The 13,377-nt window shown below is 37.2% G+C and overlaps 3 protein-coding genes across 4 annotated transcripts; 1 reads left to right on the top strand and 2 right to left on the bottom strand.

Annotated features, from left to right (window-relative positions):
• Positions 1-241: 241 nt before the first annotated feature.
• Positions 242-5,995, bottom strand: LOC111802512 (WD repeat-containing protein 74-like). 2 transcript variants are annotated; one of them, XM_023686911.1, is made up of 13 exons: positions 5,805-5,995; positions 5,235-5,319; positions 5,034-5,149; positions 4,387-4,416; positions 4,137-4,270; positions 3,788-3,967; positions 3,650-3,713; positions 3,442-3,549; positions 2,895-3,048; positions 2,289-2,378; positions 1,739-1,794; positions 993-1,050; positions 242-794 (listed from the first exon to the last, which is right to left on the bottom strand). In XM_023686911.1, exons 2-13 carry the CDS (start codon positions 5,314-5,316, stop codon positions 595-597), a joined length of 1,272 nt encoding a protein of 423 aa, XP_023542679.1. In that variant the 5' UTR covers positions 5,317-5,319; positions 5,805-5,995; the 3' UTR covers positions 242-594. The 2 variants fall into 2 exon arrangements, with proteins under 2 accessions (XP_023542679.1, XP_023542678.1); XM_023686910.1 differs by having other exon boundaries at positions 242-797.
• Positions 5,996-6,107: 112 nt separating this feature from the next.
• Positions 6,108-8,211, bottom strand: LOC111802600. Its single transcript, XM_023687029.1, has 6 exons — positions 8,017-8,211; positions 7,447-7,531; positions 7,246-7,361; positions 6,599-6,628; positions 6,349-6,482; positions 6,108-6,198 (listed from the first exon to the last, which is right to left on the bottom strand). The coding sequence occupies exons 2-6, from the start codon at positions 7,526-7,528 to the stop codon at positions 6,180-6,182; spliced, it is 381 nt and encodes a 126-aa protein (XP_023542797.1). The 5' UTR covers positions 7,529-7,531; positions 8,017-8,211; the 3' UTR covers positions 6,108-6,179.
• Positions 8,212-9,674: 1,463 nt separating this feature from the next.
• On the top strand, positions 9,675-13,348 carry LOC111802471 (4-coumarate--CoA ligase-like 9). The gene is made up of 6 exons (XM_023686854.1): positions 9,675-10,786; positions 11,112-11,301; positions 11,894-12,039; positions 12,137-12,204; positions 12,744-12,846; positions 12,940-13,348. Exons 1-6 carry the CDS (start codon positions 9,731-9,733, stop codon positions 13,063-13,065), a joined length of 1,689 nt encoding a protein of 562 aa, XP_023542622.1. The 5' UTR covers positions 9,675-9,730; the 3' UTR covers positions 13,066-13,348.
• Positions 13,349-13,377: the final 29 nt, after the last annotated feature.

Here is a 13,377-nt window from a genome sequence, read left to right on the forward strand (position 1 = left end):
CAGAACTGGCTGAACTTTGACCATAATGATGGGTTAATTTCTTCGGTAAAAGTTCTTGTAGTTACCTTTGTTAATGTTCATCAATCATGAACAATAGCTAAAAAAACAGCATGGGAGGGATTCGAATCCAAAAGAATAAAACCAAACTGAGAATTACCAAGATCCAGTTACTGTCCAAACATTGCACTCACAGATACAAATAGGTGTTATATTTTACTTTGTGGAGGAAGTAAAAACAATATTTCAAGAACTTACTGAATTGTTCATTGACGAACTCATAAGTTACAAAGTTCAAACATGGAGGGCTAATCTAAAACATTATAGGTATCATATTCAAATACTTCTAACTACTAGTATTATAAAATTTGACACGGGATACTTGAGTCGAACGTGCTTGAACTACTTCGAATGGAATCATACCTACTTCATCCCGCATAAAAATCATGATATGGGCCAAAATTTAATACATTGGTGAGATAAATAACTTTTATCATTTACCCTCTAATCTCCCACAGTCTCTGCAGACTGAATAGATCAGAACATGAACTAACCTTTCTGCTTTGCCAAGAACAAAGAATATCAGATTTTGAACTCCTACCTCTGCTTACTTTCGGTTTCGCCATGCAACTTCTTTTTGCTTTTTTTATTTTCTTTGCTTGCACCCTTCCTCTTTTTGCCTTCACCGTCTTCTTTCGATGCCTTTTTTCTTTTCTGAGGCGTGTGTTCCTCCTCGCTAACGGTTTGGCCTATCTCTATGTCCTGTTGGATTGACTCTACTGCAGAGTGTGTTGTGTCTGCTGAGACAGATATGAATGAGATAAAGAACAAATGAACAGATCATAGGCTTTCAATCAGTCATTTGGAGCCTAGGAGAGTTATGTTGGAAGTCAATCAAATGCACTAATGCAGCACAACCTAAAAACAAGCTCAACATAGAAAGATGATTTTGTTACGAAACATTAATTTGATAAGTGTGGATCAGCAAATCTAACCTTCTCCAACAAAATGGGAATCGAAGACAACACCATTAAGATGCTGCTTTAGGAATACCTGCAAGCAAATGAAGACAAATATAATCATATGATATATTGTCCCAGCTTACATTTATGCATCAAACGCAATTTTTTTTCTCTCTTTCTGTCATATTATTAAATAGACTCCCTGATTTTACAAACATGCAATATATTTACGCAAGTACCAGCTGAATTATGTGAATATAGTGCTGGAAATACTCGGCTTCAGTTTAGTAAGAGTACTATCCAGTAGGCTACATCAAATATAACCACTTTAATGCATAGGGTCCCATTACATTTTCTAGGAAGCTATTAAGTAGATCAGTGATCATGCTTAGAATTTTGTACTCGAACAGTAAATTTTCCTTTCATTATTCTCCCTTCTGTAGAAAACAACTGCAAAATTGGATGTTGGTGATCGACCGACAGGATGCATATCTAAACAGCACAACTTCTAAACAACTAGGAAGATAATTCTAAACTATACTTTTAAACCATCAGACCTTATATTTGTCTCTAAATGGCCTTTTTTTTTTTTTTTCTTCATAGCTCCGAGTCAATAAATTAAATCACAACAATGGTGCAAATTAGTCCATAAGATTGACTACCATTATCTTCTTCTAAAATGTCCTTTCCAGTATTTTCTGAAAAACTTGCTTCTACATCATTCATTCTGAATGATGCGTCTAAACAACCTATTATTTACTAGAATTATGAAAACTTACCGCAGACAGAAGTTGCCTTGTCTTTATATCCCAGAAGCGAACATAACTATCAAGTCCTGCAAAAAGATTTCAACATCACTCATAAGTAGATTCCACATTGAAGAAAATGATATGTTCTTATTCTGATTCTCAGTTTTGTATATCTGAGTTTATAAATCTAGCTAAGAAGAAAAGGAAAAAGTTAATATTTAGTGCAGTCCGGATACATTCATGGAATTGATGCCACTCAAATTATTGACTGTATCTTGGCTCCTTTAATCCTTCCATTATCCACTGGATTCAACACAACTTAATGAATTGCCTATAGGTAGGTTTGAAGTGACACTAATTATTCTGTTTCTTCCTAACCAACCCACTTACATTAAGTACTAAAAATGCTAGTTTTTTAGCATAAAAGACGAGTATGGCTCGTTGTGCAGAGGATTTTTTTTTATATGAATATTTCAAAACATGTAAAAAGAGACACAATCCTAGTAAAAATACAAGATTTCCATGTGTATAGCAGACAGAGAAATGCTAGATGATTGTCATATTGGAAAATATATCCCACCACATGATGCAATGATCGGGAACTCTGGATGCCTGGCGATGGACCTTATGCTGCCAGAACATTTCCCCAAGAAGCAACCCAATAGCTTTCCTGTGAGAAACGAGTCAAGCAAAGAAAATAAGGCACATAAATTTACTCCATTAATAAAAACTTTAATCAACTGCTATTTACAGATCATAGAGATAGTCCAACAAAATCAATAAAAACTCACGACAATCAAGGAACAATCAAATAGCTCCCAACAGACAGAATAAAGGTGAAATAAAAAGTTTGAACGCTACTGGGAATTCCTGGTCTAAAGAAAAATATTTGTTTTCTCCTTTCTAATGAAGGTAGCTGTCAGTCAAGACTACTCTTCTTGGTACACCATTCTCATACATAATTTATATATTTAAGACACCATGACTGTATCACCTACATCTCAAGCATGCTAAAATATGCAGTGGAATGAGAACTTTTAAATAAACTATTGGGGTAGTACTCATCAATTGGGATCCAACCCGTAAAACAGCCAATCTTTTCTGAAACAAGAGTACTGTATGAAAATATAGAACGCCCAGAATATTAAATCAGAAAGAACATTGTCTCAAGCACAACAAATTTTACCATTGCGAATATCAAAGGATGCAAGATCACCAGTTGCATTCCCCACAAATATTGTGTTACCATCTACATCTTCAGCCAAGGCTTTAATAGGAGTCTCTCGAAAATCAAACGAGATAACAGGTCTCTTCTGAGCAGAGATGTCATACAATCGAACCTGAGTTGGTTAATCAGAAACTCCAGTTATAGAATGAGAAAGAAGACCAATCCCCCACCCCCATAAAATAATAATAAAAACAAATAGTTTTAAGAAGTAAAGAGCGGTAATATGATTCATACATCAAAATAAATGGTTTTTATAATGGATGTGTAAACTAAAAATAAAGAGGTTACATTGTACAAGAGTTGTAACGTTTCACCGATAATCAGATATCAATAATTTTCTGAAAGGCTCAAAATGAAGTATTATTAAACTTAAATAGCAACCAAGACCACATCAGACACTTATTTATTCAATTCTCTAAAACTCCCGTTAATTCTACAACTTGTGTTATTATTTCCTATTCTGTAACTTGTATTACTAATACCATGAGAAACTGTTATGAATTACCTGATGGTTGTTGGTACCAGCTGCAAATTTACGATGGTCATCTTTACTAAGAAATGTCACGGATGTGAAGCAAGTTGGTGTGAAAATACCAAGACTGTTCTTCTTTGGCTGAATAAAACAAAATGTTTCAAAAGGAAATCAAAAAACATTCTGTAGAAATATGTTGATCGCTTTGTACAAACATGCAAAGGAGAACTTGAAAGCATACTGCTTTTGCTGTCCAAATCTTAGTACACTGTTCCAGATTCCATGTATTGACTTCAACACCCTTCCTGCGCATACAAGGTAAAGGTTGTTAGTGCCAATGTATAGATAATACTTAAATTCAATCATGATCTTAACTCACCCTCCAAACAATGCATGGGTTTCACTTCCATCGACTTTAGAGCACAAAACATCACCTGAACCACATACTTTCCACGTTTTTACAAGATTGGTAGAGATATCGTCTGAAGATGAGCTAGAAAAATCAATTGCCCTCATGCTCGCATTTCCTTTTTTTGTACACGAAAGCAAGGTGCAACGCCTAAAAATGAATGATCAAACTAAGAGGAATTCAGCATAGATGTCTTGTTGAAGTAGCCAGCTAGTTTAAGAAAATTTTAATATTTCATCATTAACAACACGATGATACCTTTTGCACTTTTATCAAATTACAAAATAACATGCTCATAAATTATAAATTGATCCATAACCTAGACGCCAACGCCGATTCATCTTTTGAAAATAAATGCATTCCAATAATAGCATCATCTTTTGGTGGAGAAGTATCAGTATTGTCCGAAATTGCAACATGAAGATTGCCATTCAATGGATTAAGAACTTCAATCTGGAGTATACGGCAGGAACATGATTTTACAAAAAGAGCATTAGTATATTTAAATTTTTAAGTTCAATCAATGTGAGCAGGATTCACTACACTAGAAGTCTGAACAAGCAACTTACCAGTCCATTTTTTCGAGCAACAGCTAGTAACTGCAATAAAAAATAAAAGGAAGTAATTTGGTGACTAAAAATGATGAAGAATTTGAATTGACCATAGATGAAAGAAATGAAAGACATAATCGGCCGATCAACAGACATTTCATCATCAACCCAGTAATAGGTCAGTATAGCCCCTACTAAACAATGAAGAATACAATATATCAAAAGGGAAGAAAACTTCGGAAATTCTTTCTCAGAACTCAGGAACTTCATCTAGCATATGGGAAGTAAATTTACTTATCAAAAGAAGCACATAATTGCTTTCAATTTGATCAGTATGTGAAGTGGGGCAACTTGTAAGGCCAGAAAAACATACCACATTCGCAGCCTAGATGACACAAACGACTGTAAACGACAAAAACCTTCCAGTGACAATCAAATCAACATTTTAATATAGCTTGACTGTATAAAACTGCAATTTATTTTTAAATACTAGCCACAATTCATCAAGACAAAACATCACTTCCCAGTTCAATTATCAAACACAGATCCATAACTATCACAAATAAAATTAGAACACTTAGATAGCAACTGCAACCGCATAAAAATTTGTAGAAAGAGAAGAAAATAACAATGAAGGGTTTGAAGAGCGGCAAAACGATACATACAGGGTCAAATTTACGATCAACAAGAGAAGCTGCAAGCACTGATTTGGAGTAATCAGGTTCGCCCCACCTCTCAACCACCTTTGGAATCTCACCTTCCTTCCCCTGAGCTTGGATGACTGTGCCCCAGAACAACAAATTTAAAGAAGAATACAGAAAAAATTGTGCCACAGTGAAGGAGGAAGTTTAGATGGCACTGTTTACCTTTGACGAGACCAAGCACATCGAACGTTAGGGCACGAAGCGGAGGACAGCCAGGGCAATCAACCTTTGTCGTGCGAGGCATATTCTGCACACCAGATGAGGGTAAATCGATTGAGACACAGAGAGACAGTTTAGTTGGACTGTAAACCCTACCGAAGAAAGATTCTGAACGACCCAGTTGGTTCAATTCTAAACGATTTGGAAAGATGATAATCACCAATAACAATAACAATATTAACAATGTCGCGGCGGTCTAAAACCTCATTTAATCAAGTTAGAACTTTCCACTTTGTCTTCACCCAACTATAATCTACAAATATTCAAACATAAATAAGGCTAAAGTTGTTCCTCAAGCAATCAAGCTACAAATCAAAAGAAAATTTGATGACAGATTCGCGTCCGAACCAGAAAAGCGAAACGCAAGCCAAGTTCCAATTTGCCGCAATGCTGCTCTTATTTTCCTTTCTATTCAGCTATTGTTACTAAAGAAATCCTCGGTTCTTTCATTATACAAGTTCTAATTTGCGTTTTTCAAATAACAAGAAAAACAGATAGGGATTGGGAGAATACCGGCAACAACAAGGAAGTAGAAAATCAGAGCAAAACCGCTAAGAGGCAGGAGACTACAGGTCACGAATGCAAGAAAGACGACGACGGCAGCGGCAGCGCCAGCAGTGAACGGGAGAGAGGCGGCGGCGAAACAGAGTAGGAGACGTCGTGAAGAAGAAGAAGAAGTGGCGCGGAACACAGATAAAAGGGTTTCCCTCTTTTTTCTCTTTATTTTNTTCACTTCCATCGACTTTAGAGCACAAAACATCACCTGAACCACATACTTTCCACGTTTTTACAAGATTGGTAGAGATATCGTCTGAAGATGAGCTAGAAAAATCAATTGCCCTCATGCTCGCATTTCCTTTTTTTGTACACGAAAGCAAGGTGCAACGCCTAAAAATGAATGATCAAACTAAGAGGAATTCAGCATAGATGTCTTGTTGAAGTAGCCAGCTAGTTTAAGAAAATTTTAATATTTCATCATTAACAACACGATGATACCTTTTGCACTTTTATCAAATTACAAAATAACATGCTCATAAATTATAAATTGATCCATAACCTAGACGCCAACGCCGATTCATCTTTTGAAAATAAATGCATTCCAATAATAGCATCATCTTTTGGTGGAGAAGTATCAGTATTGTCCGAAATTGCAACATGAAGATTGCCATTCAATGGATTAAGAACTTCAATCTGGAGTATACGGCAGGAACATGATTTTACAAAAAGAGCATTAGTATATTTAAATTTTTAAGTTCAATCAATGTGAGCAGGATTCACTACACTAGAAGTCTGAACAAGCAACTTACCAGTCCATTTTTTCGAGCAACAGCTAGTAACTGCAATAAAAAATAAAAGGAAGTAATTTGGTGACTAAAAATGATGAAGAATTTGAATTGACCATAGATGAAAGAAATGAAAGACATAATCGGCCGATCAACAGACATTTCATCATCAACCCAGTAATAGGTCAGTATAGCCCCTACTAAACAATGAAGAATACAATATATCAAAAGGGAAGAAAACTTCGGAAATTCTTTCTCAGAACTCAGGAACTTCATCTAGCATATGGGAAGTAAATTTACTTATCAAAAGAAGCACATAATTGCTTTCAATTTGATCAGTATGTGAAGTGGGGCAACTTGTAAGGCCAGAAAAACATACCACATTCGCAGCCTAGATGACACAAACGACTGTAAACGACAAAAACCTTCCAGTGACAATCAAATCAACATTTTAATATAGCTTGACTGTATAAAACTGCAATTTATTTTTAAATACTAGCCACAATTCATCAAGACAAAACATCACTTCCCAGTTCAATTATCAAACACAGATCCATAACTATCACAAATAAAATTAGAACACTTAGATAGCAACTGCAACCGCATAAAAATTTGTAGAAAGAGAAGAAAATAACAATGAAGGGTTTGAAGAGCGGCAAAACGATACATACAGGGTCAAATTTACGATCAACAAGAGAAGCTGCAAGCACTGATTTGGAGTAATCAGGTTCGCCCCACCTCTCAACCACCTTTGGAATCTCACCTTCCTTCCCCTGAGCTTGGATGACTGTGCCCCAGAACAACAAATTTAAAGAAGAATACAGAAAAAATTGTGCCACAGTGAAGGAGGAAGTTTAGATGGCACTGTTTACCTTTGACGAGACCAAGCACATCGAACGTTAGGGCACGAAGCGGAGGACAGCCAGGGCAATCAACCTTTGTCGTGCGAGGCATATTCTGCACACCAGATGAGGGTAAATCGATTGAGACACAGAGAGACAGTTTAGTTGGACTGTAAACCCTACCGAAGAAAGATTCTGAACGACCCAGTTGGTTCAATTCTAAACGATTTGGAAAGATGATAATCACCAATAACAATAACAATATTAACAATGTCGCGGCGGTCTAAAACCTCATTTAATCAAGTTAGAACTTTCCACTTTGTCTTCACCCAACTATAATCTACAAATATTCAAACATAAATAAGGCTAAAGTTGTTCCTCAAGCAATCAAGCTACAAATCAAAAGAAAATTTGATGACAGATTCGCGTCCGAACCAGAAAAGCGAAACGCAAGCCAAGTTCCAATTTGCCGCAATGCTGCTCTTATTTTCCTTTCTATTCAGCTATTGTTACTAAAGAAATCCTCGGTTCTTTCATTATACAAGTTCTAATTTGCGTTTTTCAAATAACAAGAAAAACAGATAGGGATTGGGAGAATACCGGCAACAACAAGGAAGTAGAAAATCAGAGCAAAACCGCTAAGAGGCAGGAGACTACAGGTCACGAATGCAAGAAAGACGACGACGGCAGCGGCAGCGCCAGCAGTGAACGGGAGAGAGGCGGCGGCGAAACAGAGTAGGAGACGTCGTGAAGAAGAAGAAGAAGTGGCGCGGAACACAGATAAAAGGGTTTCCCTCTTTTTTCTCTTTATTTTATTTTATTTTATTTTATTTACAAACGAGCTTAGTTTTATTTTTCATTTTTTTTTTCTTTTTTCTAAAATATTTGGGCTGATTTATTGAAGTGCAAGGGATATATTTATTATTTTTTTTTCTTTTAAAATTTTATAATTTACATTACTAAATTATAAATAAATAAATAAAAACAATTATTCACTTTTAAATATTTTTGCGTTTTAAATTTAAATTTCAAAATTCAATGACTTTATTAAATAATTAGTTTTAAAATCTTTTTATTTTAAATTAATTTAGAAACATTTTACATTAATTTATTCATATTTTACTAAATTAAATTTTGTTAACCCTCTTAGTTACCAATTACTTCATGATTTATTCGTATTTTTCTTTTAATAAATTTTGTGGAAAAATAAATGAAATTAGTTTATTTCTATTAAAAAAATTTGAAATTTCAAACCCAAAATTTTAGTTCAAGTATATTTTTTTATTTTAAAAATAATGTTTATTTATTTATTTTTTTTAAATTATTTAAACAAAATACAAATTTTAAATATATTTTTATTAATTTAACCATTCTTTTTTTTTATAAATAAGACGAAAAAAATAGTGACTCGTATGTGTTATGTCTATGCACTTTTTGGTAGATTTCAGTATATGCTGGAATTGTCAAATTTGTCTCATTTGATCTCGGGCCTAACAAATTTTTGATCTCGGGGTAAAAAATAATATTTTACTTTTTCACCAATTAAGTAATGCCCTTTAGAAATATTATTTTACTACTCGCTACACTGTATCTTTAGAGGTGTACACGGGTTAGATTGGAAAACGCTTTTGGACCCTCTATCTGAAGTTGTGTTGGGTTATTTAAAAAAAAGAATAATATTATAAATATTACAGTAATAACTAAAATTTCATAGATAGAACATTCACAAGTACTCATATTGCTATAAAATGTCCAATATTATTAGTCTTCTTAATAATCTTTAAATTAGGGTACGGTAGGCTCGATTGTAACCCTATTTTTAGATTGTTCAGGTTGACCCGCTCAATTTGTTTATTTTTAAAAAATTCAACCCAATCCAAAATTAAAAAATAATTATAATAATAATCTTACCTAACCCAACTGTAGTTTGTGATGATAGTTACGGTTAGTCGGTGTGAGATTTGCTTCAGGTGGAGAGGAGAACTAATGATATGGAAATTTCTCTCTCTCAGTGCATTTTAAAATCGTGAGGCTAACAATAACTCATAATGAATCAAAACAGACAATATCTACGGCCTCCTTAATAATAAGTAATATTTACGGATTTAAAGGTTGATTAAAAGTATTTTTATTTTAAATATCTATTAAAATTGAAGTGGGATATCCTTTCTATAATCCACGTGGACGGGATTTTAAAAAAGAAAATCCTTTGTTGGATGCCGTATGGTTCTTTCCCTCCTTGCTATCACTATAAATTTGCTCGGCCTGCGTTCAGCCACGCAATTTCACTCTTCCGAGCTCTCAACTTACAGTAATGGCGGATCGAGATCGGAAGCTCAAAGCGGCGGTACATTCCGTTGATCCTCGGAGTGGTTTCTGTCCTCAAACCAAGATTTTCCATAGCCTCCGTCCACCGCTCTCGGTTCCGCCGATATCTCAGCCTCTCACTGTTGTCGGACACGCACTTTCTATTCTTCGATCATCCCCTCCTCCGGTGAACACTACCGCTCTTGTTGATTTCGACTCAGGTGACAGTATCTCCTACGGTATTTTCCTCTGCCAAATCCGAAACCTCGCCTTTAATCTTAGAACTGTTTTCTCCCTCTCCAAGGGTCAAGTTGCTTTTATTCTTTCGCCGACGTCTCTGCGAGTTCCTGTGTTGTATTTTGCTCTGTTATCGCTCGGTGTTGTTGTCTCTCCGGCTAATCCAATCGGTTCTGAATCGGAGATTGCTCACCAGGTTCGACTCTGTAAACCGGACATTGCCTTCGTTACTTCCTCAACGGCGTCCAAGCTTTCGAGGGTTCCAGTTTCCACTGTCTTGATTGATTCAATGAAGTTTCTATCTATGATGAATGAAAGCAATCTATCGAATGGAGTGGATGATGATGCTGTTGATGTCAAAGTCGATCAAAACGACTCGGCGGCAATTTTGTACTCGTCAGGGACTACCGGGCGAGTGAAAGGAGTCTTACTGTCTCACAGGAACCTCATAGCGGCGATCTCTAGTGTTATGACATTAGAGGCGACGGCCGACGAAAGAGAGACGGAGCCGCATCCCGTTTCTCTGTACCTGTTACCTATGTTCCATGTTTTCGGATTCTATATGATGATTCGATCGATTTCAGAAGGCCATACGCTGGTTCTGATGCGAAAGTTCGGTTTCGAGGAAATGTTAAGAGCCGTGGAGAAGTATAGGGTTACATACATCCCGGTTTCTCCCCCGCTGGTGGTGGCGATGGTCAAGTCGGAGCTGGTGGCCAAGTACGATCTCAGCTCTCTTCAAATTTTGGGATGCGGCGGCGCTCCTCTTGGGAAAGAAGTCGTCGATAAATTCCATGAAAAGTTTCCCAACGTAGAAATTATACAGGTTCGGAAGAAACGCTTTCCATTTCAATAATTCGTATAATGTTAAGTTCTTCCTCTTATCATTAAATGCGATGAACATTCCATCCTGTAAATTTTCCTTTTCGAATCTGTTCTTTATTCTTTTTCGTTCTTTGCGAATTTTGAATCTAAACTCTCCCGTTTACATGTTATGATAACTAGCATTATATGTTATTGAATGCTCTTCAATTTTCAAGATATCAATTAAATACTAACCCATGAGTGAAGAAGGCTTTTAACCTATTTGAACCTCTGAAATGATACCAAGAAGAAAACACAGTGATGCTTGATCTTGTTCTGTTGACTAGGGATATGGCTTGACAGAGAGTTCAGCAGCGGCGGCAAGGACTGTGGGGCCTGAAGAATGCAGTAATACAAGTTCAGTAGGTCGCTTATCTGAAAATCTGGAAGCCAAAATAGTGGATCCTGCAACTGGAGAGGCCTTACCTCCTGGTCACAAGGGTGAGCTTTGGCTGCGAGGCCCAGGAATCATGAAAGGTTAGCAATGTTCTGTTGGTGTTTTCTTCTACTTCATCAAGTTGAATTGAATCCGTTGTAACAGTCCAAGCTCACCGCTATCAGATAGTATCCTCTTTGAGCTTTCCTTTTCGAGCTTCCTCTCAAAATGCGTCTAACCGCCGAAGCCCACCGCTAGCAAATATTGTCCTCTCTGGACTTTCTCTTTTGGGCTTCCCTTGAGGTTTTAAAACGCGTCCATTAGGGAGAGGTGTCCATCCCTTGAGTCCAAGCCCACCACTAGCCGATATTGTCCTCTTTAGACTTTTCCCTCTAGGCTTCCTCTCGAGGTTTCAAGACGCGTCCACTAGGAAGAGGTATCCATCCCTTATAACAGTCAAGCCCACTGCTAGCAAATATTGTCTTTTTTGAGCTTTCTCTTCCGAGTTTCCCTCGAGGTTTTAAAACCACTCGGGAGAGATTTCCACACCCTTATGAGAAATTATAGGAATGCTTCATTCCCCTCTCCTGTGAGATCTCGTAGAACCCGATTTTGATCCGATGGTATTTGATGCTCTCCAACTGATGTGGAATCTCGTAGAACCCGATTTTGACCCGATGATGTTTGATGCAGGTTATGTTGGAGATGAGAAGGCAACTGCTGAAACTTTGCATCCGGAGGGATGGCTAAAAACTGGTGACCTTTGCTATTTTGATTCTGATGGATATCTCTATATTGTCGATAGATTAAAAGAATTGATCAAGTACAAGGCTTATCAGGTGACTTCTTTACTCTCAAGCCGTCTCAATTACAAGGCTTATTACCTTAATCCCTCTATAGTGATTAGAAATCCTTTTTGTTTGGAACAAATTCCAGGTCCCACCAGCTGAACTTGAACATTTACTTCAATCCAACCCCGAGATCGCCGACGCTGCTGTCATACCGTAAGCATCATTTGAAAGTTATCAATAACCATATCTTTGTTCTCATTTGTAAGATCCCACGTCGGTTGAGGAGGAGAACGAAACACCTTTTTATAAGTGTGTGGAAACCTTTCCCTAGCAGACGTGTTTTAAAAACCTTGAGGGGAAGTCCGAACGGGAAAGCCCAAAGTCCTATATTTGCTAGCGGTGGGCTTGGCCGTTACAAGTGGTATTAGAGCCAGACATTGAGCGATGTGCCAGCGAGGAGGCTGGGAGGTGGATTTGGTAAAGGTCCCACATCGATTGGAGAAAGGAACGAGTGCTCGCGAGGACGCTGGACCCCGAAGGGGGGGGTGGATTGTGAGATCCCACATCGGTTGGGGAGGAGAACGAAACACCCTTTACAAGGGTGTGGAAACCTTTCCCTAGCAGACGCATTTTAAAAATCGGGGAAGCCCGAAAAGGAAAGCCCAAAGAGGACAATATTTGCTACCGGTGGGCCGTTACATCATTGCAAGTAAAGCTTCTTGAATGATAATACTTTTACTCCTGTTGAGCAGCTACCCTGATGAAGAAGCTGGAGAGATTCCTATGGCTTATATTGTTAGAAAGCCTGAAAGCACTCTCACTGAAGCTCAAGTCATAGATTTCATTGCAAAACAGGCATGGTCCATCTCTCAAGAAGCTTTAAATGAACATTCCTCTGCTCTTTCTCAAGTCTTCTAACGTTCGAACTCGACCATTTTCATCTTGCAGGTTGCACCGTACAAGAAAATCCGGAGGGTGTCTTTTGTGAACACGATCCCGAAATCGCCTGCAGGGAAGATTCTTAGGAGGGAGCTTATCAAACATGCGCTCTCTCATGGTTCTAGCAAGTTATAAGAGAGCAAGCGCCATGGAAACGTATAGAGTTTGGCACCACAGAAAGCACAGGGAGGTTAGCACTTATTCTTCCTTTTGATTTATGATATGAAACAATAGAAGCATATTTATATTTGTAGTATAGATCACATTAGGCTAAAGTTTCTACTTTTCTTCATTTTTCTCATTGAAAATGCCTTAGGCGGCTGCAAGCTGAATACTTATTGATCTTATTTTAGGATCTATGGCTGATTCGGAATAAACAATTCAATAATACCAATTTTTGCACGAATGTAGATTTGAACAAAGATAACATTGTTTGAGGCTATTCAT

Source organism: Cucurbita pepo, chromosome LG09 (genome assembly GCF_002806865.2).
Source record: "Cucurbita pepo subsp. pepo cultivar mu-cu-16 chromosome LG09, ASM280686v2, whole genome shotgun sequence".
Lineage (NCBI taxonomy): Eukaryota > Viridiplantae > Streptophyta > Magnoliopsida > Cucurbitales > Cucurbitaceae > Cucurbita > Cucurbita pepo.

Coding starts and splice junctions, on each gene's coding strand:
- LOC111802512 (XM_023686910.1), bottom strand. CDS start 5,316: ATGCCTCGCACGACAAAGGTTGATTGCCCTGGCTGTCCTCCGCTTCGT. Junction 2,379..2,894: donor ATCCTTTGATATTCGCAATG/GTAAAATTTGTT, acceptor CGTTTCTCACAG/GAAAGCTATTGGGTTGCTTC. Junction 1,795..2,288: donor CCCGATCATTGCATCATGTG/GTGGGATATATT, acceptor ATCTTTTTGCAG/GACTTGATAGTTATGTTCGC.
- LOC111802600 (XM_023687029.1), bottom strand. CDS start 7,528: ATGCCTCGCACGACAAAGGTTGATTGCCCTGGCTGTCCTCCGCTTCGT. Junction 6,629..7,245: donor TTGATCGTAAATTTGACCCT/GTATGTATCGTT, acceptor TTTTTATTGCAG/TTACTAGCTGTTGCTCGAAA. Junction 6,483..6,598: donor TTGCTCGAAAAAATGGACTG/GTAAGTTGCTTG, acceptor CGTATACTCCAG/ATTGAAGTTCTTAATCCATT.
- LOC111802471 (XM_023686854.1), top strand. CDS start 9,731: ATGGCGGATCGAGATCGGAAGCTCAAAGCGGCGGTACATTCCGTTGAT. Junction 10,787..11,111: donor CCAACGTAGAAATTATACAG/GTTCGGAAGAAA, acceptor TCTGTTGACTAG/GGATATGGCTTGACAGAGAG. Junction 12,040..12,136: donor TCAAGTACAAGGCTTATCAG/GTGACTTCTTTA, acceptor AACAAATTCCAG/GTCCCACCAGCTGAACTTGA.